Source organism: Neodiprion fabricii, chromosome 7, assembly GCF_021155785.1.
Source record: "Neodiprion fabricii isolate iyNeoFabr1 chromosome 7, iyNeoFabr1.1, whole genome shotgun sequence".
Taxonomy (NCBI): Eukaryota; Metazoa; Arthropoda; class Insecta; order Hymenoptera; family Diprionidae; genus Neodiprion; species Neodiprion fabricii.
The window spans coordinates 22983048-23010708 of record NC_060245.1 but is presented as its reverse complement, the minus strand read 5'-3'; the positions used below and the strand labels follow the sequence as shown (position 1 = coordinate 23010708).

The window sequence follows — 27661 nt, the reverse complement described above, 5'->3', positions numbered from 1 at the left end:
CAATTGGTTATTACAACCATTGAGTAAATACTAATGACGCCAATTATACGCTTGCGCATACTTGGGATGATATACAGCGGCTACCTTATATGCGACAGTCTGGCGGTGGTGGGTGAAAACGACGATTTCTTTTTTATTTTGATATGCATTACAGAAATAGGTATTAAAAAAATTGTACATATCAGCTAATGAATCGAGTGGAATAGAGACTAGACCGGTTCTTCGGTACTTGATGTATATGTATATTTCAGTTACTCAATTGAACACTTATATGTCTACATGCAATCGTGTATGTACATACATAATAATTCGGCTCGCGTGCAAGAAGTGCATGGCGGTGATTTTCGATCGTTTTGAAAGCGACAGTTATTTTAGATTGATTCTGCACGAACGAGAAAGGTGATATTAAACTTTATTCCTGGGTGAAAGAAATTAAAAAATAAATAAAAAAACGAAAGAGAATGAGGGGAAAAACATATACAATTAATGTGTCTAATAGCATTCGAAACGCTAACGGCGTAAAAAAGAATTCGTTTTATGGGCATTGATGGTATTATACACTTGTTAACTTTTACAAGCGAGAGGCTACATTATAGTCAGGCGGATTCCTTTAAACCTTGACTTGAAAGACGTTTATAAGAATTTCGAAAGTTAAAGAATAGCTTCCTCGCTTTGACCGTACGAAGCTGCACGTTCATTAAATCAACCAACTTATACGTATATATTATAACATGTATACGATTTTCGCAAAAAGAAGTTATGAGAAAATTTTTTTCATTGTGTATGTAAAAGGAATTCTTCCCGCGCGGGGAGCGGAAGACATGGAATATTTGGTGAATATATCAAAGTGGATGATGCGGAGAAGCTGTATGATGAAGAATTGCGTTTATTTGTACACAGGCATACACGTAAATGTGTGTAAGAGCTCGTCCGTCCTACTTGGTGTAACTTTCACTTACGACTGGCGTAAGAGGTCCAGATGATGAATCCAGGAGTTAACCATAATAAAAAATCCATCGCGCACGATCTAACGGTAAACGGAAGAAAAAAATTCCAATGAAAAAATTGACGTACATCCATATTTACAAACGGCTGAATATTTCGGTTGGAGAAAAAAAAATAAAATTCATCAACCGATAGTTCGATCGAAAAAGAAGTTCATTCGGTTTCATCGTTATATCTGTATTTTCTTACTTCGTCTTAAGAAAACGAATTCATATTTCTAAGCTTGAATATGACTTTCGACTTGTAGACGAAAAAGAAAAAACGACCTGTTGCCAGCAGTTGGGGCATATATAATATATCTTGTCGTACTGGTATAGTTTCAATTTCGTTCAATTCTCACGCTCCACGAAGCTCGTCTAACGATACAGTTTGTACGTTAGCCACGGAGTTCTGACAAAAATCCAAGAGTTTGTACATCGCACGCAATACGTTTCGCCGTGGATGTGTGGCGGCGATTACACCTTTAAATTCGTATTACAAGTGTTACACTTGTATGCAGTGCGCGCGTGCAAATACGACTCTTCCGACGAGTGATGTGCTGGCAGGCAGGCAGGCAATAACGTAACTGCTGAAGAGTGAAAGTGTTGCTAAGTGGGACGAGGGAATCGTGGGTACTTGCGTTTATAATTAACAAATAAACCGAACGCGAATATACTCCGTACTCTTACCCCTTGCTTACCTAGACAGCTTATAATAATTAAGGTATTCAAAATTCCCGCGCGCATGCAGATTACACGATGTAATTAATTCGTATGCGTAACGCAAGTGGGAGTATACCTCTTACAAGGGATATAATGATGTACAATTATTTACAGGACCGCGGGAAAAAATAGCCCCCTGGGAATACGGCACGCCTTTTCAAAAAAGATGCGTCTATCCCGGCGGGATAATTGAACCAAACTTGAAATATACATGAAATATACCGTGCAAGATACGACCACGATGGCCACCGTCGATAACACCGGGTCCGGCACCTGCTTATGCCGAATTTGCGACTCCGTGCGAGAAACCGTACGCCAAATATTTATCGTTCTTGACAAATACCGATGGCTTCTGGACGCCTACATCGTGGTTAGTTTTTATCGATTTCTGTACCGTTTAATTTGCCTAGAACAGAAGGAGAACAATACGTTAGGATCGCTGGTCGGTTTATTATTCTTGTTATTATCACCCAGTCGAGATGCTGTTCCACGAACGTGCAAGAATCTAGAGTAGCGATTCCGCTAGCTACTAGGTCTTTTCGTCGGCCGGAAGTTGCGGCCTCGTGCAGCGCGCGAAAGATTAAAAAACTATTGGGTAAGAAGTGAAAAATTTCATTCACATTATTGATATTTTTTCATGGTCAACATTTCCAAGGATTTTTACGAGGCCGATTTATGGGAAAGACTTCCGGGTGGTTGGAGCGATTTCTTCAAAGACATCACGCCGGGGGAACTTGGATCCTGGATTTTGAACGAGGGTTCGAGGTGATAAGTAACAAGATTAAGAATAATCATTTTCATATCATATTTCATATAATCATTTCATATCCAAGAATAATATTACTCAATAATCATTTTCCTTGTCGATTTGAATATCAAGCAACTGTAATACCGAATCATTTTATCCCATTCAGTGTCCGAGTCTGGCCGTTATCTCTGCAGGCGCTTCGTCGAGTCGTCGGTATCTTACAGATACACAGAAATCAGAGGAGCGAGATCGCGTTGAAATGCGAAAATGTCCGTAAAACGGAGAATACGGGTTTTGTCAAGCCTCAAGTGAAACCGAGCACGTGTTCGAGTCATTCAAAGTTACGCGATTTACTTGGCAAACACGTAAAACCGAAAAAGAAACATGAAATCGAAATAATGGCGAAGGTAATCAGTTACTAACGCGTAACTGCCTTTTAACATTACTCGCCTTAATTAGCTGCATAATTAGTTTCTAGCGGAAAGGAGGCAAATATTTTACATTGATTGCATCATGCGCGACCGCAGGTGTTCGGTTTGAACTGTCAGTCGCGTGATAATTTCTTACCAAGAATCAACGTTGTAAACTCTGAAGGTTTGCTGAATTTTCAGATAATAGCGGATTGCGCTGCTTCGGCGAAATCGGAATGCGCTGTCGACGTTGGAGCCGGAATTGGCCACCTCGCTAGAACGCTCGCTTATCGACACGAGATGTGCATAATTTGCGTTGAACAGCAGTCTTTGTTGTCGGAACAAGCCAGGTACGCAATTTCTGGAAAAATAAAAATGTGTTAGTAGGTAGAAAACTGAATATAGGTGAGATGATATCAAGATTGATGAAATCTGCTAATGTTTCTTCTACAGAAAACTAGATACACAATTTGAATCTATCGCCATGAAGTACGTAACCAACATCCGAGAGCAAAAACCGCATCACGTGTCTTTGAAGATAGAAAGAGATTCATCTGAATTGTCCTTTTTCATGGATATAATAAACAAAGAATTTACAGAAAAGTTCAGATTAAATCCAAAATTTTCAGGATTCGGTTTGATTGGTTTACATCCCTGCGGGGATTTGGCAACAACGCTGCTACAATCTTACGTAGAGTCGGACCGTGCTAAGTTCATTTGCGTCGCAGGATGCTGCTACATGAAGCTTTCGCTTGGGTAAGGAGTTTGAATAACAAAAGTTTTAGATTCTTATTATTCCCTTATAATTTAACTCGAGAATTTAAAGCCCGCAGAGCTACCCTCTCAGCGAATATCTACGCACAACTGGGATTGATTACGATCTCTCGTACACAGCTTTGGAAGTTGCCTGCCATGCGGTAGAAAACCATTGCATAAAATTGAAGTCCGCTGAATGCTGGGAACTCAAAGTATGACTGTAATTTATTTCTACAGCATTGTGAGCATTGTATTCATTATGAAATATTCCTTTGGTTATAGATACATGCTTATCGAGCAACGCTAGAGAGTCTCATCGTTCAGAGAAACTCCTCTCTACGTCATGCTCAGCTCAAAAGTTTCAAGCTCAAGGAAAATACCACATTTGAAGAGTCAGTAGTTTACGGTTACTTGTGATGAAAATATTTCCTTAATCAAAATTAACTTTTAAATCCTTCACTGTTTCTATGCAGTTTAAGCTAAGACTGAGATATGAATACTCACTTGTATTTTGCAGGTACTGCATGGCAGTTACAGAAAATTTTATTGAAGAGAATCGTCCACGGAGGGTAGAGGAAATTAGAAATCCTAAAACAGCCGAATTGCTAGAACGCTGGGAACAGGTTGTGGTATTTGGTTCCCTCAGATCGATGCTAGCACCGTTGGTCGAGAGTGCAGTTTTGTTGGATAGATTCTTGTACCTGTCAGAGAAAAATTTATCGCCAAAATTAAAGGCTGTCTTCGACCCATTTCTATCGCCGAGAAACTTTGTATTAACATCTATTAAGTAACTGAATATTGTGTCATTTGCTCAAAAATTGTACAACAGGGATTTTGGTCTGTTTACAAATTCACAATAAAGAAGGAAAATTGTTCACCCTGTTTCACTGCATGCTTTAACAACATGTCTGATTAATTTAATAAGCCTATTTATGCAAGTAACTGAATATTTCGTACCAGGTACGTACAGTGTACAGAAGTAGAAAACAAATGAAAGTACGCCGAGTTCCAAATTAATGCTTGAGATTGTACCCTATTTCGTTCTTTGTTATTTCAACCCACATGACTTTTGCGGTGGCGATTAGACTGCTTCAGAATCGTTCCAGTATTCATATTTTTCGAAATCACGGAATTAGAACAATAAAACGCGATAATCGTGTAAAAAAAATGTGTTTAGTGTGACTCGATCGCAATTCAACAACGCGCTCTACGCTTGTCCCACAATCCATTGCGCGCGCAGGCGTGATGCTTTTGTTTTCTCAGAAAATTCAAACGCAGATTACTACGCGAAAATTCGCATCGTTGCATAGCTGGAAATTTAATTAAACGTGAGTGAAACGAAAGGATGAGATATCAAGAAGGTCTACGGCCAGGCCTCAGATAGGGAATCGCGTAGTTTGGACTTTGCTGGTTAAAAGAAAAGAAAAAGATCCGAGCGTCCAAATTCCGAATCAGACTTCAGGAGGAGTCCGAATGCGACCGAACAGTGCCGAAGTATATCGAGTGACGTCACGGCCAGCAGAAGAGATAAGCGAAATAATAAGCAACTGAAAGAGCGTTGAAACGAAACTACTACGCTTCCCTCGTCGTGTACTTTGAAAATTACCGTGTTTTGACGAACTTTGTAGAATTTGAAATGTCTTACGCTTACCTTTTCAAATACATTATCATCGGTGATACGGGTAAGTTGTTGGAGACTCGACAAACTCTTTCAGAATCCCGATCATCTGTCTGTATTACGTTGCCGTGACAGCTCCCATTGTTTTCATGTCATTGCATTCACCAATATTCACACTTCCTTCATTTTTTCTTTCGACTAACCCCTCTTGGCTAGACAGACGAGAAAAATCAGTTTTCTTTCATTCCCCCAATCGTCGGCCGAGGTTACCTGGATATTAGAGCTGATGAATATTCGTTCTCAATAAACGATTGCGATCATATTTTTGATGGAAATTTTACAGTAAAAATTAACCTCATTTCTAATTGTTTTAAGCAGTATTTAATCTAATGATTATTCGGATGATTCATGCGGATCTTACGTTTTTCTTTGCATCGTCTTGCTAATGTCAACAGCTTCTTCCGACGATAAAAATCTTGTCTATAATCTCATTCACAGGAGTCGGCAAGTCGTGTCTCCTGCTGCAATTCACAGACAAAAGGTTTCAACCAGTACATGATTTGACTATTGGCGTTGAGTTTGGCGCGCGTATGATCACAATTGATGGGAAACAGATTAAGCTGCAGATTTGGGATACGGTAAAGAACAAAGCTGCATATGAAATTCAGTTCATTTTCATTTACTTTTTTAAAATTCTTGATTTAATTTATTCGCAGGCAGGGCAAGAAGCGTTCCGTTCCATAACAAGATCATATTATCGTGGCGCGGCAGGAGCCCTACTCGTCTACGATATAACTCGCAGAGAGACTTTTAACCATTTAACAACATGGCTAGAAGACGCACGGCAGCATTCCAATTCAAACATGGTTATAATGCTGATTGGAAACAAGAGCGATCTTGATTCACGGAGAGAGGTTAAAAGAGAAGAGGGTGAGGCGTTTGCTCGAGAACATGGTCTTGTATTCATGGAAACAAGCGCAAAGACTGCAGCCAACGTCGAAGAGGCATTTATCAACACTGCCAAAGAGATTTATGAAAAAATACAAGAAGGTGTCTTTGACATCAACAATGAGGTGAGAAATAGATCAGGAACTAAGATAAGTTTAAGGGGTGTGAAATGGTCTTACGGAATTTATTTTTTTCAGGCAAACGGCATCAAAATTGGACCTCAGCATTCGCCGACAAGCCCAGGTGGCTTGGCGGGAACTGGAGGTCAGGGTGGCGCTCAAGGTGGTGGATGTTGCTAGGGGCTGGGGCTTCGCTGCTCCCCGTTTCCCTGCGAACCGATCTAAAACGATCCCCCCCCCCCCCCCCCTCCATCCCGTTCCTGCTCCACGTTTTCAACGATTTGTATATTCATTTGTATATTTGTGTGTACGTCGCGTATCGATTCAGTGTATCGATGGATGAGCAGTAATTGGTATAATTTATAGTTTTCAGAATCTTATTCGATATTGTAATAAATAAGATTTGTCGCGTGATTTATTCAGGGTTGATAAACAAAATAGTACATAAACAGAGAGTAGGCAGTTTTCACTTAACGAGACTCTTAGCGGTACTCTTCAACGTATAAAACTTCGTGTGTAAACTTAGAACTTTGACGCTCTGAATGAAACCGATGTATAAGGAATGACAAGCGACAGCTTGATTCTCGTGTTTTAAAATACATGTAAGACAGAAAAACTCTTTGTATTCAATATTAACAATAGTGTTATTGAATGGCCAGTATGACCCTCCCGACCCCGCAGGCTCCATTTGGTGAAATGAAACGGAAAAAGAATAAAATAAAAAATATGTAAAAGTTATTATTTTACTTGGAGCAGGAATATTGGCTTATACTAAATCAATTACCTTAACGCGACAGCATGTATATGGATGTACTATTGATGTACCTATATGACGAATACAAAGATTAATTTCAATTAAACTCCAGTTTGGAGACCTATGTAACCAAAATCAATGTTTTTGTTTACATATAGAATTATTAAAGGTAACGACTATCATCAATCAGTTTACGTAACTTTCGTTGACGTCTCGATAGCAAACTGATGATAAAATTTTAGGGGATATTAGGATAACGAGAATCGTAAAGCACTTGAAACTGTCGGGAAACGGATGTGTTCCACAACAATTTACACAACTATTTGTTGTTCCTTCTCGTTGATCTTATGCATCAAATACGTCTTCTCCCCTTCTATTTCTGTATCATTTTCCTATATTTTACTCAGTACGTCAGCTTGGATTTTATACACTTGAATGGCTTAAAGCATTTTCGTGAATTATTATGTAAGAGCCTGACGCCGTCTCTGATCAATGAATCGTAAAGTCAACTCCCTCAATCAAATCAGACGTTTGTTTTGTCAACAAACATGTTAAGAAAAACGTTTAAAGACTTATTTTAATTTAGCAAAACAGTTGGCACACATGCACCTTCATCTCATTACGATTGTTTTAGTCCTAGTCAATATAAAAGTGAATGTCCGATTATCTTAATCATGAAAAGAAGAGAAATGAAGTAAAGGAAAAAGAAATATGTATATCGCAACAAGCGTAGTGAAGATTAAACTTGACTCACTTCATATTCAACATTGCATACATAATAATATATACAAAAATATTATAACATGTATAATTTGAATTGAAATGAAATCATCGGTGAATTGAGAATTACGTGTACGATAAACTGATAATTCGTTGTGATCCGTAATTTACTTATCATTATTTAATTATGATTATTGTACTATCCTTGGAGCTTGGTAAAGTTAGTTTATGATATGTCCAATTATTATAATAAGGAAATATTTTACTTGTACATCAACTAGCGTTTTAAATTTTAATCACGCTTATGTATCTTTCTTTTACCATTCTACTATAATATATGCTGATTTTCTGATTTACTCGTGCATTTAATTTTAAACATTCATTAGACATACTATTTATACCAAGCACCCCATTAGCAGAAAGTGTAAGAATCAGTGTCTAACTATATTTTCCCGACAAGGCTAAATTACCGTCTCTATACAACTTTGCTTGATGATCATTTGAACATTAAGCCACTCCAATGTATTTCAACTCATTAGTTAATTATCATCATATACGTGAGTTTTCCGCTCTTACAGACACAGGACCAATCTAAAAACGACTAGGTTTCAAGGTTCACGGTGTTGTAGCCGGCGCGTGTAGACCAGGGTGTAAAGATGCAAAATACACAGGATATAAATAAACATCGTATGATATATTTAAACAACCAGTAGTAACAAAGGAGGCATCTCTTTCATGCATCCATAGCAACAAAACAGCGTTCTTCATATTTCATAGAAGCTGCTAGTTATACTTTCTGTGTATGCAATATAACATATCACATACACTTTCAGCAAAGGATAATTGTCTATTACAATGTAGCTAACAATAGTGGTACTGTATATCACAAGAGAAAGAAGGAAAAATTTTTTAAATAAAAGACAGGAAACGAAATTTTACTTCATTAGCAATAATTAATTTAATTTATGATTCATAATGACTATGTTCCTAAATAAAAACATGCATATATGTATACATATGAAAGCATACGTACACATATACGTATATATTCGTATTATACGCATCTTGTTAAAGAATATCACTTCTTACATACGATTATATTAAATATATAATTATTTTTATGTTTTCTTTTCATATTTATTATTTCTGTTCAATTTCAATTAGCCATAATAATATGTAAGGTGTATCTATTACGTTATTTAAAGTACAATTTATAGTAGTAGTATAATAAGCAGCGCCATAGCGCCGTTTTGCAATCAGTGCACAGCTTTGTATATACGATTCGGTTTATTACGTTTAATTATTGATTTATTGTTATTCTTGTTACTACTATTAGTATCATCATTATTATAATTATTATTATTGTTACAGTTATTGATTTCATGATTTTTTTGTTTTTCTTTTTTTACTTCGTTTTTTTTTTTTTGTTTTCGTTTGGTCTTACAGTTTAACGTTGCTTCAGTCGTCTTTGGCAGAGGTGTGCGTACAGCCTTGCAGAACCTGTATCTCTCGTATATCGATAACTAAAGACGTTTTATTGTAAGCATGCCTGTTCCCTGAGTTGGTCTTATACAACCTCTTCAGTCTTTCCCATTACTCTTTTACTTTATTGGTTTTTATTCTTTTTTATGTCTTTTAAATTTAATTTATATATATAATTTTTTTTATTTTATTTTTTTATCCGTTACCTACAGCAGTCGTACAATCGCGGCAATCCCGTGTTAATTAATATGTAGGTAAGTGGTAAAACAGGCTTATAATTTTTTTTTCCGAAGGCAAAAAGGCCAGCTCGATTACATGTATATTCTAGCATTCAGTTAGTTTTCGTCAAGAGTTTTGGGAAACGTGACTGGAAACCGTCATCGAAAGTAATTCTTAAAAAGCCGTAACATTTTAGTTTCACGAATGTAGTTTAAATTATCGATAATAACGATTCAAAAATAGTATCAACTAACACGGCACCAGTCCAAGTTTTTCCCGTATACTCTTAGAATTGGGTATACCCGAGGCACAGTCACAGTATGTGTGTATTAAACAATTGTCAACGATTCGATACAACGTTTCATTTATACAACATGTAATCACAGAAAACCCAAGAATTATACATCATCTATATTCATATATATGTGGATGTATATATTACATGTATCATATACATGTGCATGTGTATGTGTATGGTTGTGTGTGTGTGTGTGTGTGTGTGTGTGTGTGTGTGTGTGTGTGTGTGTGTGTGTGTGTGTGTGTGTGCATAACTATAATATTGCAGAAAAGATAAACGAATTTTAGATATGCTCTTATTTTTTACATACTCAACAATAAAAATAACTTCATGCTTCATTCTCTTCTTTTTACCTATGTCGTCGTTAGTATTATTATTATTTACCCTACCTACCCGTTAAAAAAATCAACAGCTTCACTTCATAAACTGATCAAAGACGCCACTTGAAAATGTAGTAGGCGACAATGGCGATGCTCAAATCAACACTTACCTACATGTATTTACAAAGAATCTAAAAGTACTGAGATAGGAATGGTGCGATATCCGCGTCTTGCACGATCAACTCCCAAAGGCAGCAGCGTTACGTCACGGAAAATGCATAGGAAACAAAAACGAGTAAAATCGTCAACTTTAACTTACCATAACGCTTACAAGCAATTTTTACTCTACTATTATGGTAGGTAGTCGCTTGGGCCGTTTTCCAGTTCTCTGTTTTCTGTGTACAATTGTATCTCTTTTACCAGGGCTCGTCGTTGCATCGATTAATTCGACACAGCTATCAGAACCGCTTGTATTTAGATCCAACTTTCGTTTTCTCGATCTTGTAATCGGGCCGTTTTCATTTCCGCTACCATTTCCGCTTCCATTTCCGTTACCGCTTCCATTATCGTCTTGCTGAGGAATCACGTCGTCATGATCGCGTTTGCGTCTTTTGGCTCTGGAGCCACCGGGGTGATCCGACCTCTCAGTCTTCCGGCTAGTTATTCTTGGCGAATTCGAGTCGGACGAGGAAGACAAAGAACTGAGATATTCGTTTACCCTTTCCTCGCCAAAGTCAAAAGCACTGGGTTGCGCAGGGGAGGCGGAAGCGACGGTGGTGCTCGCGCTGGGTGGTTGCAGTAGCTGAACCGAAGCGTTCGAGGAGGCAGTGGAAGCCGAAGAAGACGCGGAACTCGATGTGGACCGCTTGGGAAGCCTTCGTCTTTGCGCAAGCTTTGCCGAATCGACCTCCCTCAGCTTAAAGCTCTGCCCCTTTTCGCTCGTTGAGGTTGAGGCTGATGTAGAAGAAGAAGAGGATTCGGCTATTGGTGCGGCCGCAGGTGTAGTTGAGCCTAAAATCCACTCGTGATTAACAAGCTCGGTGGCAGTGAGTCTCCGATTGGGATCTGTGGTCAAAAGACCCTGTGCAACTTTCTTCGCCGATGCTGAAACACCTCGCCATGCCTCTCCCTCGAAGTCCACGTCACCCGTCTTGACGCGCGATGCAAAATCCGGTGAATCCGTACGGAATGGTGGCCGTCCCGAAAGCATGGAATAAAGGATGGCGCCCAAACTCCAGAGGTCACAGCTCTCGTCGTACCCTTGCCTGGCAAGAACCTCTGGCGCTGCATAGGGAAGCGTGAAGCAGGGAGTGTGAAGAGGCTCGCGGCCTTGTTTAATTCTCGCAAACCCAAAGTCAACCACCTTGACCAACAAGTCATCGCCTGTGTTGGCAAATACTATGTTTTCCGGCTTGAGGTCCCGGTGTACGACGCCTTTTGCGTGCATGAAACTTACCGCTGAGGCAAGCTGGCGCATTATTCGACTTGCCTGAGACTCGGGGAAGGAACGAGACTTCCGCATCAGCTCACCTCCCTTCAAAAGTTCCATTACTAGATAGGTATGCGCTCGATCTTTGTAAACGTCTATCAGTTTTACAATACTCGGATGGCCCTGGCAGATCTTCAATAGATTCGCCTCCCTTCCACAGTCAACCCTTCGGCTAACTATTTTCACCGCAAACTCCTGTTGCGATTTACGGTGCCTACATCTACGACACACTGAAAAACTTCCGTCGCCCAACGCTTCCTCTCTAGGGTCAAGCTCATACGTTTTGAAAAACGCTGATTCCTCGAAACGGGAGGCTAACTCATCTGAGGTCGATGGACGATGGTGTTGATCCTCATTCGTAGTCCGTTCGACGTTTTTGAATATATCCTCGCTGATCACATTCTCCGCGAATAATATAGATGGCGCGACATATGAATAGCCCTGAAATTTCAAGTCATTATGTCAAAAATTAGATGAAAATAATTTTTTTCTCTAAATTCAAAGCAAATTTATAAACAATCTTGATTTGGAATAATTTTCAATATCTTGAGGCAATTCTTACCCGAAAGAGTTTGTCATAATTTGGCGGTACAACAGCAGGGCTATCGGCAGCGACCATTTTTGTAAATTCCTCTGAAAAATTACTTGTGTCTAGCTCGTGAGTGATCTTGGGTACGAAAGGTGGGGTAATCTGTCGAGACTCAAGAGCTTCCCAGCTGAAGGGGGGTGAAGCTTTGCTGAAAAACTCGTGTTCCTTGAGCTCCTTGGCATCCTCAGGCCCCCCGCCGAGCCTTAGTCGAGGATCTTTTACTAGAAGGCCTGTTATGAAACTGCGAACGGAGGCACTGAGATGCCCAGGAATGGGAGGTTCCGTTCTTAATATTCTTTTCGATATTTCTTGCTGAGTATTTCTCTCCCCCTCAACTGTGAACGGCGAGGCACCCGTCAGCAGTTCATACGTCAGAACGCCAACGCTCCACCAGTCGACCGCCTGTGTAGGATCATCGAATTAAAAAATATTAAAATAAGCATTAAATTAATACCTAATCGCATAAATCGTATGACGTCTTTAATTTGATCTTTGCTTATTTAAACTACTTACAATGTCGTGCCCAGCAGATCCTCCACGAACAACTTCAGGTGCCATATACTCTATCGTACCACAGAACGAGTAGGCTCTGGCGTTGCGCTCTCTCTCATGAGGGAGGAACTCTTTGCTGAGGCCAAAATCTGTAAGAACTATGTGGCCCTCGTGATCCAGTAAAATATTCTCCAGTTTAATGTCACGGTATATAATTCCAAGCTAGATCAAAGAGGGATAAAGAAAAACAAGTATAAGATTAAACATTTTTAACAAATATATCTTAATTAGTATACTTCTTTGCGTAAATAGGGCTTCAATAAGTATTTGAAAGAAATATAAGAAAAATTATTAAGTCGTTTTATTCAATAAACAAAGTTACCTTGGTCAAGAGTGAGAAAAAAAAAAAGATGAGAAAATAAATGAAACGAAGCGAAGGTTTACGTTTTGTTTTTTTTTTTCAATACCTTATGTAGATGTTCCAGCGCGAGTATTATCTCACCGATATAGACTCGAACTTCGTCTTCCGTGAAATGTTCCCGTTGATACAAATGAGTGAATAATTCACCGCCGCTAACGTAATCTGGAAAAAAAAAGAAAGAATAAGAAACACAATTAAAATAAAAACAAAAATAAGAACATTGAGAAATTTTATTTTACGATTAAAAATCGATTTTGCGACCGCGCGTTCTACTTCAAGGTAAAAACGAATCCGTCGAAGGTTATCACGCCCATCTAAAGTCCTCGAATTAGACGATGGCCAAACCGTTAATTCAGTACATGATGTATTATGTATGCGTGCTTCACGTATTGCTTATTTATAATTAATTAGTTTTGGAATCGACGATCATCGTAATTAGAGAAAAGAATTCGGAAAGAAAAAAGAAAAAAAGAGACGAAAAAAAAAAAAGACAAACATGAAAGACACATCAAATATCATCGTTGTGTAAAATTTAATTCGTTCTTACCTAATATAAGATGGAGTTTTGCGTCTGTTTGAAAAGCGTAATGCAGCGTGACCAGGAAGGGACTATCCCTAACAGCCTCGAGGACTTGTCTTTCGGTCTTCGTGTGTTCCGTGGTCTTTTTTTTCTGAACAATCGAGGCCTTCTTTAGGGTCTTCATGGCGTACAGACGTCCGCTATCGGCCCCGGTCCTCTTCCGAACCAGGAAGACCTTACCGTAGGCTGAAACATACGTCATTCGTCACGAATAACAATTATTGCTTCCTTTAATTACAGCGTACTTTTTTTTATTTCCATTTCAATTAAAAATTATATCGTAAAATTTCGTATACCGACCTCCGGTTCCGAGAACCTTCAGTAGGTCAAAGTGAGACATATCGATCCTTTGACCCCCATTGTCGGCCAAATTGACTGTAAAAGAAGAGAATAAAAGAATTAATAATTATTTACAATGGTTGTAAATTTTTACACATTCATATTATATTACATTATCGACGCAATTGAGAATAAACAGAAAAACTATCAAATATGTAGAAGGAAATAGAAAGTAGAGAGTAAAATTTTTAGAAATGAGACCGTTCGTTCACGCATGCATTATGAATGTATAGGTGTAATGTATACGCAATAATGCGCAACTCGCTGCGTCTGACTTTGTATTTATACGATCTGCTGCAGCAACGTGCCGAGCGGTTGCGTTAGACAAAAGAAACGATACGAAGCAACAATGTGAAGAATAAAAAAAAAAAAAAAACCTACCATCGATATATAAGTTCACGATGATAAGTCAATTTATCCAAAGTGTCGAAATTCCGTGAATCTGGGTTTGTATTACTACCATTATTCTTGTTGTGTACTTTATTTGTCATTTCATTCTTGTTTTTTTTTCACCTTTTCTTAGTCGTTACTGTAATATAATGTTCAGTTGCGCAAAATATAGTTACGCGAGTTATACCTATACACGTGCGTACGTGTGTATTTGTGTACACAAAAATAATGACGGAGATACAGGCGAAATCGAAATCAATTAGAAAGAGGTATTTGCACAGGCAGGTACATCAGTTTGTAATACCTATAATGTATGACGACGAAAGAGAAAATGAAAAAAATGTGTAATAAGACATTCAATTTCACGCACATATACCCAATAATACTTGCATGTCGCAATTACAATCAACAATACGCAACAGTGTAATATAATAACATGCTGATGAAAAACCGTTACCATCCTTCGTGATTTTGGTATTGTTTGAAATTCGATAGACCGTAAAATAAAACAAAACATACTCGTATATTTTGAAATATTCGTTCCTTCAAAGTCATCGTAAGTATAAAATAGTGATTTTTTCCCCAATGTTTACTTACGACAACGTTACCAACTTCAATCTCGTGTGATATGCAGACGAATGTGCATGAGACTGAAGTTCGTAACGAAACATCGGAGGGGTGGGGGGGGGGGGGGGGGGGGGGATCGCTATTTTGCAAGTTTATAGCGACTTTTAAGTAGGTAGTCAATTCTTATAAATATGAATAAGTTTAGGCCTCATTATAATTTACTGCGTTTCATACATCCCTGAAATTGCGAAATAACGATTTTTCCGAAAAGCAAATAATTGCAACAACGTAACTAACTTCAGCCTCGTGAATGTGCGCACTGCGACGGTAAACCGACAAATCAATCAGATTATGGTCAGGTATAAGGTGGGTTAAATATCCGATGGTACATAAAATCGAAGAAAAATGGGAAGATCGTACAAAAAAAAAAAACAAAAAAGGAAGGCAATTGTAGTACGTGGAATATTATTATGTATAAGTATAAATGTGCGAGTTTAACAGGTACGTAATAACAACTCAAGATTGGAAGATATTTTTTGCAACATATGCGTGTGTGTGTGTGTATATATATATATATGTAATTTTTTTTAATCGTATATCAATTTATTTATCAAAACCAGCAAAAATTAACTGCACCGCACCATCGGAGAAAAACACGCGAAGGCAAGGGGAAGGTGGCGAGATTGAGGTGCGCTCTTCGCAAAATGACTCGTGATTTGTGTCAAGGTGGTGGTGACGGCGGCCATGATCGAATTCAGGTACCCACCACGTTACGTCCGCACGTACGTACACACATACGAGTAAACCTACACGTGCGATTTATGTGGCTACATAGGCGAGGATGAACGTGTATACAGTATAAAATACACGCGGCTTTGCCTAGAATTTGACCCAGTTATTATAACACCGCGATCGTCGTCCGTCGTCGTTTGTGTATGTTAGTTATAGATATCTGTATTAGAAGATAGACGTGCACGGTGCATCGTCCAGGTAAATTAACCGATACCTGATAAGTTTGTGTTGTAGTGGAGAGGGAACAGAAAAAAAAAAAAAAAAAAAAAAAAATTATGCAAACGAATGTGAAACGAATACGATGCGATCGAGAGCGTGTGTTGCACGAAAGAGCCGAATAAGAGACCCCGACCTAGAGAACTAACGCGAACCGAACGAACGGTATATTTCGGTTCGGAGACTGCCGAAACAGCAGCAACAGCAGCAGCAGCAGCAGCATCAACGAACCGGCACAGGTAGTTACAACGGTAGCAAGGTGAGCGTAACGCTGCAGCTTACCGTAAGTACATAGAAACGCAGAGGTTGAAACGACGTTAAAACCGCGAAGAAATTTTGCGGGGAATTACATGGAAGACTGTGTGTTTCAGCAGAGAGTCACAGAGAGTCGGTGCTCGCAGCAGTGCAGAAGTTCCGCTTTTGCTTGACCCAGATTGCCGGCATTCACTCGCTATTTCGTAACGGGACCGACTTTCTTTCGGTTCCTCGAATGAACCGACCGAACGTCGCTCGTGTGCGGTTTGCGCTTCTTGTCGTCGTCTTTCCTTCCTCTGTTAGCCGTGAGCCGAAGCGGCGTAGCGTTAGGTAAGGTAAGGCGAAATTAAAGTCAAAGTCAAAGTTAAAAGGTAATGTAAAGTAAAGTAAGGTAAAGCCGAGAAACAGATTCGTTATCCCGATTCTGACGGCTTTACTTTTCACTCGCGAAAACGGCGATGAGCGCAATCCAGACAAATGAGATGGTAGATTTAATCGGAGAATCTTATTTTCACGTGTGAAAAAATAAGTCGTCAGAATCGAGATCCTGACTCTTGTCAATTATCCGCAGGTTCTTGGATTCGCCTTTCTCGCGTCGCTCGTGCCTTTTCAATAACGATCCTCTTTATTCCGCAGGTTGTAGAGCTTGAACCAAGCTTGCTGCAGTGACTGCGAATGCACTCTACACACACACACACACAACCATTGGTATTACTATCATCTCCGCATTGTTGACCCAGAGTAGATATATTTCACGTATCGTAATACGCACGCAGAGTTTCGACCTTGAATGAAATTATTTTGCGAGATGAGTAGACATTTTTTCCCCTTCTTTCTTTTTTTGCCTTTAAATTAATGAAACGGACGAAAAAGAGAGAGAGGGGAAAAAAACCCGTACAGACGCGGCGTCCTTCCGTTTTTCCGCATCGTCGTCGACGTAGTACGCGTATAACTATACATACACGTGCGTATACACAGAGACACATACGTAAGTATGATGCAGTAACACATCGCGACATACTCGGGCTTATTACGCAACCTTTCGTCAAAGTCTGAATTTGTTGTTTAAATACATGGTGCGGTATCGGCGAGTATATGCCATCCACGGTAGATAAACGGAAAATAAAAAAAGAATTAACAGCAGGTGCTATATTCACATCGTTTTAAATTAATAACGCGTTAACAAATACGAAGTTCAACCTATTACGCGTCGTCTTATATCCCTGTCCTCGGAGATGGCGCTCGTTCTTCTCTATACAAGTTTCTCGATCTATGCCAATGGTTTGTACTACATTATACAATATTTACTCGTAAGTTAGCGTTCCACATATTTTACATATATATATGTATATATATATATACACACATGTACGTGAATTGGTACAATGTTATAAGTATATATAATATTAACACGGTGAAAAAGATGGGTCGCGTTGCTATTGTTGCTGCTGCGGCGACGTGATAGATAACTCGCATCAGCAGCAGAGGCACACTGACTGCGGAAAGGAGAGAAAGAGACAGAGAGAATGAAAGAAAGAAAGAAAGAGAGAGAGAGTCGCAAGAATAAATTAAAAGAAATAAAACAGACGTGGAAAAAAAAGAAACAGATGCCGTGCATCATGGTTCGTGAAAATATCGGACGGATCTTTGAGAGTAAAAATATGTTTTCGCAAGTCTGTTTAGTAGCATTTTGGTCACGCGTGTATAGGTATGTGCATACATACGTACATAACGTGTGCATGTATGGTACACAATTTTTATACATATGTATAAGCATACGTTAAACGCGCACAACATATATACACACACGTGTATTTCGCTAATTATTTATATTCGTACAACTTTCTCGAAAGATGCGCTCAGTTACGGTGATATGGTATAAAGTAAGAGCGATTATAATTGTGGGAGTTTGGTGGGGATCGAAGGTTCGCGTATGGTGGTGCCCCTGGAAAGAAAGAAAGCGAATGAATCTACATCCTGCGACGATGAAATGATTAGAAAAAAAAAAAAACAACCGAGAATCAACGAAATTCCGGCCAATTTATTACATTTCGGCGAAAATATTCAAATATGTTTGAATTTTCTATACCTTAAATCAAACGTGACTGCCTTTGCATATATACACGCACACGCACACACGGCGAGTATTTACAACGTCGACCGTCGTCGATATTCGGGGAGACTTAAGGTTTCGAAATTCAAATTGTTTGTTCAAAGTTAAGGCTGCCGTTGCTGCACCGCTACTCCGGTGCTTGTTGTGTTGTTGTTTCAACATTTATTGCTCTCCGAATACCGCTGACGCATGCGTATACCGACTGACCGGTATATATTGTAATACACAAACGTCTTCTCTGAACCGCATCGGGCGTAATATTATATTATATACTCGAGTATTGAAACGAAATGTATAAATGTAACGGCAAGCATGGACACCATATATGTATATATATATACATATATACATGTAAGGCATATAACAAGCCTGTACGAATTGTACGAATGAGAATGACTGCGCGTAGAACATGCGGCAGACGGTCTAATCACCTGGGACACAAAGCCGACCCAAATAAAACAATTCGGCGTAAAGTCGAGGCCGTAAAATTCCCTCCTAATTTCCGAGGTTTTTCCGAGGAGGAACTTTAAGGCTAATAGTTAGAATGATAATTATACCTGCGCGAAAACGATTGCTATTATTGCACCCCTCTAATCCTGACTCAATGTTAGCGGTCGTTCTTTGCGGTTCGAAGACCCAGCTAATCCTCAAACTTTGCCATTTCCTGTAAGTCAATGGGACCTAAATTGTTCAGCTTTAACGGGACCGAAGACCCAGCTAATCCTAAAACTTTGCGATTCCTGTAAGTCAATGGGACCTAAATTGTTCAGCTTTAACAGGACCGAAGACCCAGCTAATCCCAAAACTTTGCGATTCCTGTAAGTCAATGGGACCTAAATTGTTCAGCTTTAACGGGACCGAAGACCCAGCTAATCCTAAAACTTTGCGATTCCTGTAAGTCAATGGGACCTAAATTGTTCAGCTTTAACAGGACCGAAGACCCAGCTAATCCCAAAACTTTGCGATTCCTGTAAGTCAATGGGACCTAAATTGTTCAGCTTTAACGGGACCGAAGACCCAGCTAATCCTAAAACTTTGCGATTCCTGTAAGTCAATGGGACCTAAATTGTTCAGCTTTAACGGGACCGAAGACCCAGCTAATCCTAAAACTTTGCGATTCCTGTAAGTCAATGGGACCTAAATTGTTCAGCTTTAACGGGACCGAAGTCCCAGCTAATCCTAAAACTTTACCATTTCCTGTAAGTCAATGGGACCTAAATTGTTCAGCTTTAACAGGACCGAAGACCTAGTTAATTCAGAAATTTTACCACTTCTTGTAAGTCATCAAGGACTTTACCGTTCAGCTTATTGACTCTATATCCGCTTCGAGTTCAATTTGAATCGAACGACAAAAGATAGAATGTACGAAAGAAAAACTCAGTTTAGACCGATTTATTTTTTCGAGGTCAAGAAATTAAACTTGTTACCTCAAAAAATCATAACGTGTCGAAATTAGTAACGTTACCGAAATTCAGTAAGCAAAACATACTCATATTTAACAATCTCAGTTCATTCGAGAAATCATTGTAAAAATAAGAAAATAGCAATCCCCACCCAATGTTCATTTACGATAACGTGACCAACTTCAACCTCGTTTCAAACTCCCCTCCCAACTCGCCGATTCGGTTCGATTTACAATTTTCTCTTATCTACACTCGCTTCTCGTCGTCCAAGGTTTGCCGATGTTTAATATAAATTTCTGCTTGTATCTTACAATACGTAAATATGTACCCGATAACCGATAAATAAAATGAATTTAAAAAATAAAAAAAATAAAAAAAAAATGAATTTAGAAAATAGAAAGAGAAATAAAAAGTTGGAAAGTGGCCTGACGGGAATCGCGATCGAAGGTAAAACCGGAGCTCCGCGAATCGATGATTCCAGCAACTAACTCTCCGCAGATACAGGCGTTGTGTGTGTGTGTGTAAATATATACACATATACCGCATATCTAATGGGTGTTTGTATACTCTGGTTGGATAATACGAATCCGTCGATATTAAAAAATTCCTGTACAGTGATTTCGCTCGCTCGTTCTAAACGCACAATAAAATAACGGTGAACTTGAAACGAAACGGATTAACGACGATGACGATGTACATGCGTTGTTAGTTATTTTCCGTATCGATCGACGACAAAGGTCAATTCACCTCTCGGTCTCCTCTTCCAAAGTACGTCATCGTTGCCGACGTCGTCGTCGCGGTCGTCGTCCTCTTTGTTGTCCTTTTCATCGTCGTAGTCTTCCTCCTCGTCGTCTTCCGTCGTTACGGGTTCCGGCGACGCGGGCGAATCTCTAACGTCCAACTCATTGATGGCCTTGGCCAAGCTGCAGGATCCGGCGGATCCTCCGGATCCACCCGATGCAGCCGAGGTCCACTTGATCCCCCTGCGTCCGGATCCCCCGGAGTTTGAGCGATCGGACTCTCCGATGATCTCGACGTCGCTGCCGTCCTCGAAATAACCGCTCTCGTGTTCCGGGTTCTTCATCGTCCCGGTCCTCTTCTTCCTCCTCTTGCTTTTCGACCTTGTTACAGACCGCGAAACGCTGTTTGTTTATTCCTGTACAACGACGCAGGCGACCCAGTGCAGTAACTCAGTCAGTCAGTCAGTCAGTCAGTCAGTCGAGATGTAATATATCTCTTCTTGCGTGCTGCAGGTCAGCTGACTACGATAACGACCGCGTGCTTCTGACAATCGCGACTGTAACAGTGGGCTGCTTCTTCTTTTTCGCCCGAGCTGAGACGGCAGCTCCGCTTATTTTCACCACTCATCACAAGTCGACTTTTACCTCGATGTCGACGATTTATTTATTTATTTGTTTACTTATTTATTTTTGCAAACGCCTAGGTACAACCAAGTTTTTTTCAACGATACGTCAAACTGCGTCAATTTATAGAGAAAATACGTGGTATCTTTTGTTGTTATTCACACGTTACATGGTATACATACGTATATATACACGATACGTGTCGTCCTCTTCTTCGGACTTTCCTAATCCCTCCGTAAAGACGACGTTTAATTTCGTATGCACTTTCAACTTCTCCAAGTTGGTCCCTCCTCGTATTATACTAAGTAAAATGTATTTTATTTTTAACCGCAACTCAACCTCGCTGCTCTCTCCTCCACTCTTCTCTCTGCCTCTTGACGTCCTTCTCTCTCTTTCTCTTGCTCTTTTCGTTTCGTACAAGTTTCGGGCACGTCGGATCGGCACTAGCTTCGTCGATTAGAGTCAGGTGTTACGTGTGTATGCATTCGCACACACACGCACAATATATGTATATATATATCCTGTTTTCCCTGTAAGTTATATAGTAACTTTCCGCGGTTGTTGTTGCGTTACATCGGGTGTCCCCCCGGGCCTGTGCAAAAAAGCAGCCTTCTTAATGTCTCCGCGTCGAGTAGTAGTCGGTCGTACGATGTATATAAGCAAGTAAGCAAGTATAATATCTAATCCCTCTTTCCTCTCCTCGCCGTCGTCTCGCTCGACATTGCGAACGGCGTTTATATATATATACGTATATACGAAACGCTGCGACGATTGCGAAGGACGTCGGGGACTCCTGGGTCTGAAGTCTGTTAGTCTAGACTCGAGAAATTGACCCGTGTGTACCAGGCAAGCGTATGTATTACGCCTATATACGCGCCGAGGAGGTGGTGGTAGTAATATACTACTTGCGAGAAACGCGTGTCACAATCTTCACGAGCGGTGTCTCTTACGTGTGTGAGTGCCTGCCGTGTTGATACGCTGTGTAAAGCGGAAGCATGTACCGTGATAAGGCGAAAAGTAAAATCAAAAAACGGAACAAAAAAAAAAGAAGAAGAAGAAGATGTCGTAGGAGACCCCAACACTCCGAGATTTGTTTTTTTTTTCCCCTCTCGAATATATCGACAACGACGGACAACGGAATTGTCCCACTTTCACTGCTGCCAAACTCCACGACACTTTTTTTTTTCTTTTTGTTTTTTATACCTCTTATTAGATTATCCAAACTTCGAACAATTATCGTTGCACGCGTTTCAATTATTCCACAAACAACAATTTCCGCGTGTAATATCGCCAAGGAATGAACTCGTTCGTTTCCAGACGTAGATAGTCTAAAAAAGTTTCTGACCAGACGTTCGCGTTCAATGATTAGCCACGTTCTATTTCATCGGCCGAGAAGAATGTAATAAGAAGAAAATAATACAATATTAAGAAAAAAATAAATTAAAATCCACAAAATTAACGACGCTGTATTACTACTTACGGCGTATAACACATACGCACGTACCGCGAGTTGTGTACATAACAAGTTCAATCGAAATTACACGAATCCGAACGATCGGGGAAAAAATTTGTTTAATCGCGGCGAAAACAAATTCCTCTTTCAATGATACGCGAAAATACCGTAACGGTTAGACAGACGCTCACCGCTACGCGACGCGCGGCGCAGTGTCCCGATGGCAACTGACCGTAGACACCCCCGCCTGTCGAGGGCTGGAATATAGGCGAAGGGGTGGGGGGTGAGGGATATGACAGGCGGCGCAGCGTGAGGAGGACTGCCCACGAATTCTGTACCCCCACCCCTGTCGTTTCTACGCGAATCGTCCCCCCACCCGGACCAGCGAGCGACGGCTAACAGCTGATTTGGAAAACACGAGGGCAACGCGGAGAGTTCTTATACACGTACTTGGGTGTGGAGTTTCAGCAACGCCGAGGTAAGGTAGAGGTGGGGAGGAATTATGTCTGAACTGGCTGTCGCTGCTGCGGGGGAAACTGAGAGATAAGATCCGTAACGCTATCAGTGTCACCGGCCGCGTGTTACGGATTACGATTATTTTTATCGCTTGTTTTGTATTTTTGTATTTTTTGTTGTTGTTGTTGATGTTACACGTACAGCGTTCCGCGATCGTTGGTTGGCTGGTTCGGCGGCGGTACGTATTGTGCAGATGTATTGTTGTCGCTTTTGAGATACCGTTCGACGAGGAGAAGGAGGAGGAGGTGTACGGTATATTTATAACTAGTGATAACGGGTGGCGAAAAATACGCGTTTTCGATGGTATAAATTTTTGCATCGGCAGCAGCGGAAGGTCTGCGGCCTGAGGTAACCGTATAACCCTGAGATTCTTCTTTACGCCAGCTGAGCCGGGGCGCCAGCTGCTATCAAACGAGCGTTGCATAACTAGCGTGTTGTTCTTTTTTCTTCTTATTCTTCATCGTTACGCAATAATTTGCTATACGGAATAGTAGAGTAGTAGTAATAGTAGTAGCAGTAGTAGTAGCGGCATTGGCTATGTAATCGTTCAATTGTTATCGAGTATTTGTCGCTGAGAGAAAAATTTCGACACTCGTGTTACAACGGCTGACTCATTATCCTCAATTTGTCGCGCATAGTTTGGATAATTCGCTCAGCTTATCTACTACGCAAACCGCTGCTGCAACGACAGTAAATTTAAATCCGATTACAACTGTTGACCATAGGAAAGGGAACTGAGGATTGGAAACAAATATTTCCCAAGTATCGTAATCCGAAACAATAGTTGACGGTAACCGCGATAAGCGTGTTTTCCAGGATTTGCGGTCAGCGGGGAGAAAAGTACACAGCTGGCGATAATGCGGCAGCGCTTTTGTCGCCGACGGGCTTAATTGCGCTCGAGCTGTGGCGATGAGTATGCATGCGAGAAAAAAAAAATTTTCACGAGGAAATACATGCCTGCGAGAACGTTTACAGTAATGCGAAAAATAAATACCAAATGTCAGCACGTGGGTGACGGTCATCTCCGTCTCTGCTGCGAGGTGGTGTTTGTCGGGTGGGGGTAGGGAAGGTGGCTGCATGGTGGCGTTGCAGGAGGTCGAGACGTCCATCTCCGTCATCCTCTTGGTCCGTGGTTGTTGTTTTCTCGGATTATCTCCCGCCCGCACTTTGTTCGTACGGTTACGCTTTCGAACAACCGAGCAAACAAATGACGTTCAAAAACTGTTTACGATTAAATCACGGAGCCGAATTGTATACTTGCATTCCTTTAAGACGCCATTTTACAGACTATAACTACTTGCCGCGCCTTGGCCTCGTCGACTTGCTTCGACGGTATTTAGCTGATAAAGATTTCTTCCGTTTTTGCGGCGAACCGTTCGCTTCTCGACTTATGTGTGTTCGTTATTCACGGGGTTTCTGCCGTTCATTCCCTGGTTGTGTTTACGCCGGACTTTCATTATCAACTTCCTCTCTTCAAAACACGCCGAGAATAACGAGGAACTGTACGATGTTATCGGAATCAATGATTTGGAAATAACTTAACTTGCCGAAAAGAGAATACACGTGTATAATATATATGGGAAATTAGGGGGAAAGAAAAGGAACAATTTATAAACACCTTTCGTTTACCACGAACATTTCCGCCGATTTTTTACTTTGAAATTATCCTTATTGCACAGACGGGCCGCGTAGTTACAAACGCGTGAAATAAAGACAAAGCGTGATACCTTGGATACTTTTGACACTGCGCGTCAATCCGCAGATTTTCCAAGTTATTTATACCCATGCTTTTGACGAGTTGGAAAAATCGTACGTAAATAACCTTTACGATTCCGTCGTCGTCGTCGCCGTCGTACAATTCGACGTAAATTATCCTGTTCAAATAGAATACACGTCTTCTATACGTACGGGAATATATCGCGATAACTTGACACGCGCAGAGTTAATTCAACGGGAGAAACGAATCAGATCACTTTCGAGGTTGGAATTGAAATTCGTCCTCAACTTTGAATGACACAAGCGAACAACAACTGGTTAATTATTCGGTCCAGATATTAAAACACATGACAATCGGCGGCCATGTTTTTTTTCTACCTGTCACTTAAGCTCGAAAGGTTCTGGTCTGACGCTACAATGACATTTCGTTCGGCGCTGCGATCTGATTTTATCACTTGATGAGTTAAACGAAGGCATGTTTTCAATTTTTAACACGATATCGAGCGGATGGAGGTTTAGCCCATTGTTAAATAACAAAGTCCGAATGAGTCGATGCAGCCTCCTACAGGCTCACTCAATCTTTCGGTCTTGGGATTTTCTGCTCCGTCGTGTTTTGTTTTCCTCTTTTTTTTTTTTATTATTCGCTCGCCTCTCGCCATCTACGATCTATTTCGCCAACTATACTACGCGCTGTTTTCTAATTATTACTGTATTATTTCTTTCCTTTTTATTCACTATCAGAGCTTCATCGCTTATTGCGAATGATATCCCGCATTATTCGCAGATTCGGAAGACAGTTTCATTCGATCTGCATATCAATCACTCGGCAATTCTTCACCAGCAGATAAACTTAGTTCCAACTAGCGAACGACGCACTCACGGAAGTCGTGTTTCTCGTTCAAAAATAGATTCGCTCTCACGTGGTCATCCTGATCGGCTCTAATTACCGCCTAATCTTGTCTCACCTTGAAGGTGTACCTACAGCGGCTACAAATTTCCTCTGAATCACGGTGCAGCTGTTTCTGTACACACCATATAATGACACGCATATATAATATGTATGAATGGTAGGATATGTAAAGCACACTTGTCCTCGAGCTCGGAAATCTAAATCGAATCGATTGTTATTGACTTTAATGAATGAGACAGCGACCCGAAGCGAACAATCGCGTTTACACAAGTTGATAATATACACTTGGTAAACGGAACGTGTTTGCTGATAGGAAAAAAAAAAAAAAAACCAGTAAGGAGAAATAGTCTGGAAATGATTAAATCATTGATACGTTACAGTTGGCATATACGTACGTGGATATCACTGCCGTTGAAAGCGACATGATTTTGCAGAGCCTTCCGTTCTTTGCCAATTACTGGCATTACCTTCTGATCAGCTTAGTCTCTTTTCTTCTTTTCAACACCTTGGCTCGATTGTCGAGGGTAGCGAAAACCGCCAGGAAGATATTGGAACAGGATAAGGGTGAACCGGAATCCTTGAACGATGAGCAAGGATCAGGTAAACCGATGAAGATGAATGTGAGATTATTTCTTCCAATCTCATTCGCCAATCGCTTCTAATGAAATTCCAGATGAAAATGATGGGGAACATTTAGTTGAAGACGATGATGACGAACCTGCTCTACCCAAGGACCTGGAACATGTGCCTTACGTTTACACAAGGCCTTCCGAAGAGGAGCTAATCCAAAGGGCGCGGGAGTTTTATCTGGTCGCTTCTGCTCGACGTACTATTAGATTCTTCAGTCCAGATCCTGTGCCGAAAGAAGTAATTCAGGAAATTGTTAAATCCGCCGGTACGTAGTGATTTTGTTCAATTCATTACGGCTCTGACGCTGATTGCGAACGAATTTCAGGCACTGCTCCCAGTGGAGCGCACACCGAGCCTTGGACTTTTGTGGCGGTGTCAGACCCTCGGACAAAGGCTGCAATCAGGGAAATTGTTGAGAAAGAGGAAGAAATTAATTACAAAAAAAGAATGGGAAAAAAATGGACAACCGATCTACAGCCGCTTCGGACCGATTGGATTAAGGAATATTTGACCATCGCGCCGTACCTGATTTTAGTTTTTAAACAAATGTATAGCATCGGGCCTGAGGGAAAGAGAAAGATTCACTATTACAACGAAATGAGTGTTTCTATTGCTTGTGGTATACTTCTCACGGCAATACAGGTAATATCTTATTTTACATTGAACGCCACCCTCACAGAAAAAACCCTCAAATTGGGTGTAAATACACACCTTCAACTTCTTTCTTATGGGAATTTGACATTATCTATGAGTTGGGGGTGCGAATTTACACACAAGTTGAAAGTTTATTTTCGTAATGGCAAACTCGGGTGAAATTTCATCTATTCCTCATCACTGTTCAACCGTTTATAACATTAAGTTTTACTGCGTGTTCAGAGCACTGGATTGGTGACGCTAACATCAACTCCATTGAATTGTGGACCTGCGCTTCGTAAGCTCTTGAACCGTCCTGCATCTGAGAAATTAACACTGCTACTTCCGGTTGGCTATCCAGCCAGAGATGCAACAGTGCCTAATCTTCGTCGGAAATCGCTGTCAGAAATTCTTGTTGAAATATGAAACTCCGCTAACGAACTTTGAAACATTTTTACACTGACCAAGTTACTGCACAACGCTTATCTCGTACTTTAACATTCGAATTGTAGCTGTAGATTTATTGTAATCATTTTTAATAAAATCGAACCATGTAATGCAAAATGAGACCAAGTTTCTGAATTATTTCGATCAACTTCAACACTATCGGGTTTATTTTATCTGCAAGAATCAAGCCAGTTTCTTGGCAACGTCGTTTTCCTATCACAATCATCCAAACTAATTCCATCTTTATA

The 27661-nt window shown here is 40.4% G+C and overlaps 4 protein-coding genes and 2 long non-coding RNA genes across 16 annotated transcripts; 3 read left to right on the top strand and 3 right to left on the bottom strand.

Annotated features, from left to right (window-relative positions):
* Positions 1-1341: 1341 nt before the first annotated feature.
* LOC124186742 (methyltransferase-like protein 25B) lies at positions 1342-4482 on the top strand. Of its 4 annotated transcripts, none has more exons than XM_046578687.1 (9): positions 1342-1612; positions 1821-2076; positions 2362-2471; positions 2621-2861; positions 3066-3214; positions 3318-3620; positions 3691-3832; positions 3903-4012; positions 4138-4482. In XM_046578687.1, exons 2-9 carry the CDS (start codon positions 1918-1920, stop codon positions 4409-4411), a joined length of 1488 nt encoding a protein of 495 aa, XP_046434643.1. In that variant the 5' UTR covers positions 1342-1612; positions 1821-1917; the 3' UTR covers positions 4412-4482. The 4 variants fall into 4 exon arrangements, with proteins under 4 accessions (XP_046434643.1, XP_046434642.1, XP_046434641.1 ...); XM_046578686.1 differs by having other exon boundaries at positions 1342-1616; XM_046578685.1 differs by having other exon boundaries at positions 1342-1707.
* On the bottom strand, positions 2003-4988 carry LOC124186749. The gene is made up of 4 exons (XR_006871716.1): positions 4683-4988; positions 4125-4321; positions 3022-3225; positions 2003-2112 (listed from the first exon to the last, which is right to left on the bottom strand). It is a non-coding gene; the product is annotated as an uncharacterized LOC124186749 (long non-coding RNA).
* A 145-nt stretch (positions 4989-5133) lies between these two features.
* Positions 5134-8135, top strand: LOC124186747 (ras-related protein Rab-2). The gene is made up of 4 exons (XM_046578698.1): positions 5134-5302; positions 5737-5876; positions 5955-6311; positions 6384-8135. The coding sequence occupies exons 1-4, from the start codon at positions 5257-5259 to the stop codon at positions 6483-6485; spliced, it is 645 nt and encodes a 214-aa protein (XP_046434654.1). The 5' UTR covers positions 5134-5256; the 3' UTR covers positions 6486-8135.
* On the bottom strand, positions 5191-5771 carry LOC124186750. The gene is made up of 2 exons (XR_006871717.1): positions 5660-5771; positions 5191-5450 (listed from the first exon to the last, which is right to left on the bottom strand). It is a non-coding gene; the product is annotated as an uncharacterized LOC124186750 (long non-coding RNA).
* Positions 8136-8454: 319 nt separating the features above from the next.
* On the bottom strand, positions 8455-24204 carry LOC124186739 (ribosomal protein S6 kinase alpha-5-like). 3 transcript variants are annotated; one of them, XM_046578678.1, is made up of 8 exons: positions 21308-21314; positions 20492-20552; positions 13970-14044; positions 13637-13855; positions 13136-13251; positions 12690-12890; positions 12150-12578; positions 8455-12028 (listed from the first exon to the last, which is right to left on the bottom strand). In XM_046578678.1, exons 3-8 carry the CDS (start codon positions 14007-14009, stop codon positions 10439-10441), a joined length of 2595 nt encoding a protein of 864 aa, XP_046434634.1. In that variant the 5' UTR covers positions 14010-14044; positions 20492-20552; positions 21308-21314; the 3' UTR covers positions 8455-10438. The 3 variants fall into 3 exon arrangements, with proteins under 3 accessions (XP_046434634.1, XP_046434633.1, XP_046434632.1); XM_046578677.1 differs by lacking the exons at positions 20492-20552; positions 21308-21314 and adding an exon at positions 24072-24204; XM_046578676.1 differs by having other exon boundaries at positions 20492-22313.
* Positions 17486-27535, top strand: LOC124186745 (iodotyrosine deiodinase 1). Of its 6 annotated transcripts, none has more exons than XM_046578690.1 (5): positions 17486-17509; positions 26084-26303; positions 26377-26598; positions 26659-26975; positions 27210-27535. In XM_046578690.1, the coding sequence occupies exons 1-5, from the start codon at positions 17501-17503 to the stop codon at positions 27390-27392; spliced, it is 951 nt and encodes a 316-aa protein (XP_046434646.1). In that variant the 5' UTR covers positions 17486-17500; the 3' UTR covers positions 27393-27535. The 6 variants fall into 6 exon arrangements, with proteins under 6 accessions (XP_046434646.1, XP_046434650.1, XP_046434648.1 ...); XM_046578694.1 differs by lacking the exon at positions 17486-17509 and adding an exon at positions 22822-23039; XM_046578692.1 differs by lacking the exon at positions 17486-17509 and adding an exon at positions 23081-23255.
* Positions 27536-27661: the final 126 nt, after the last annotated feature.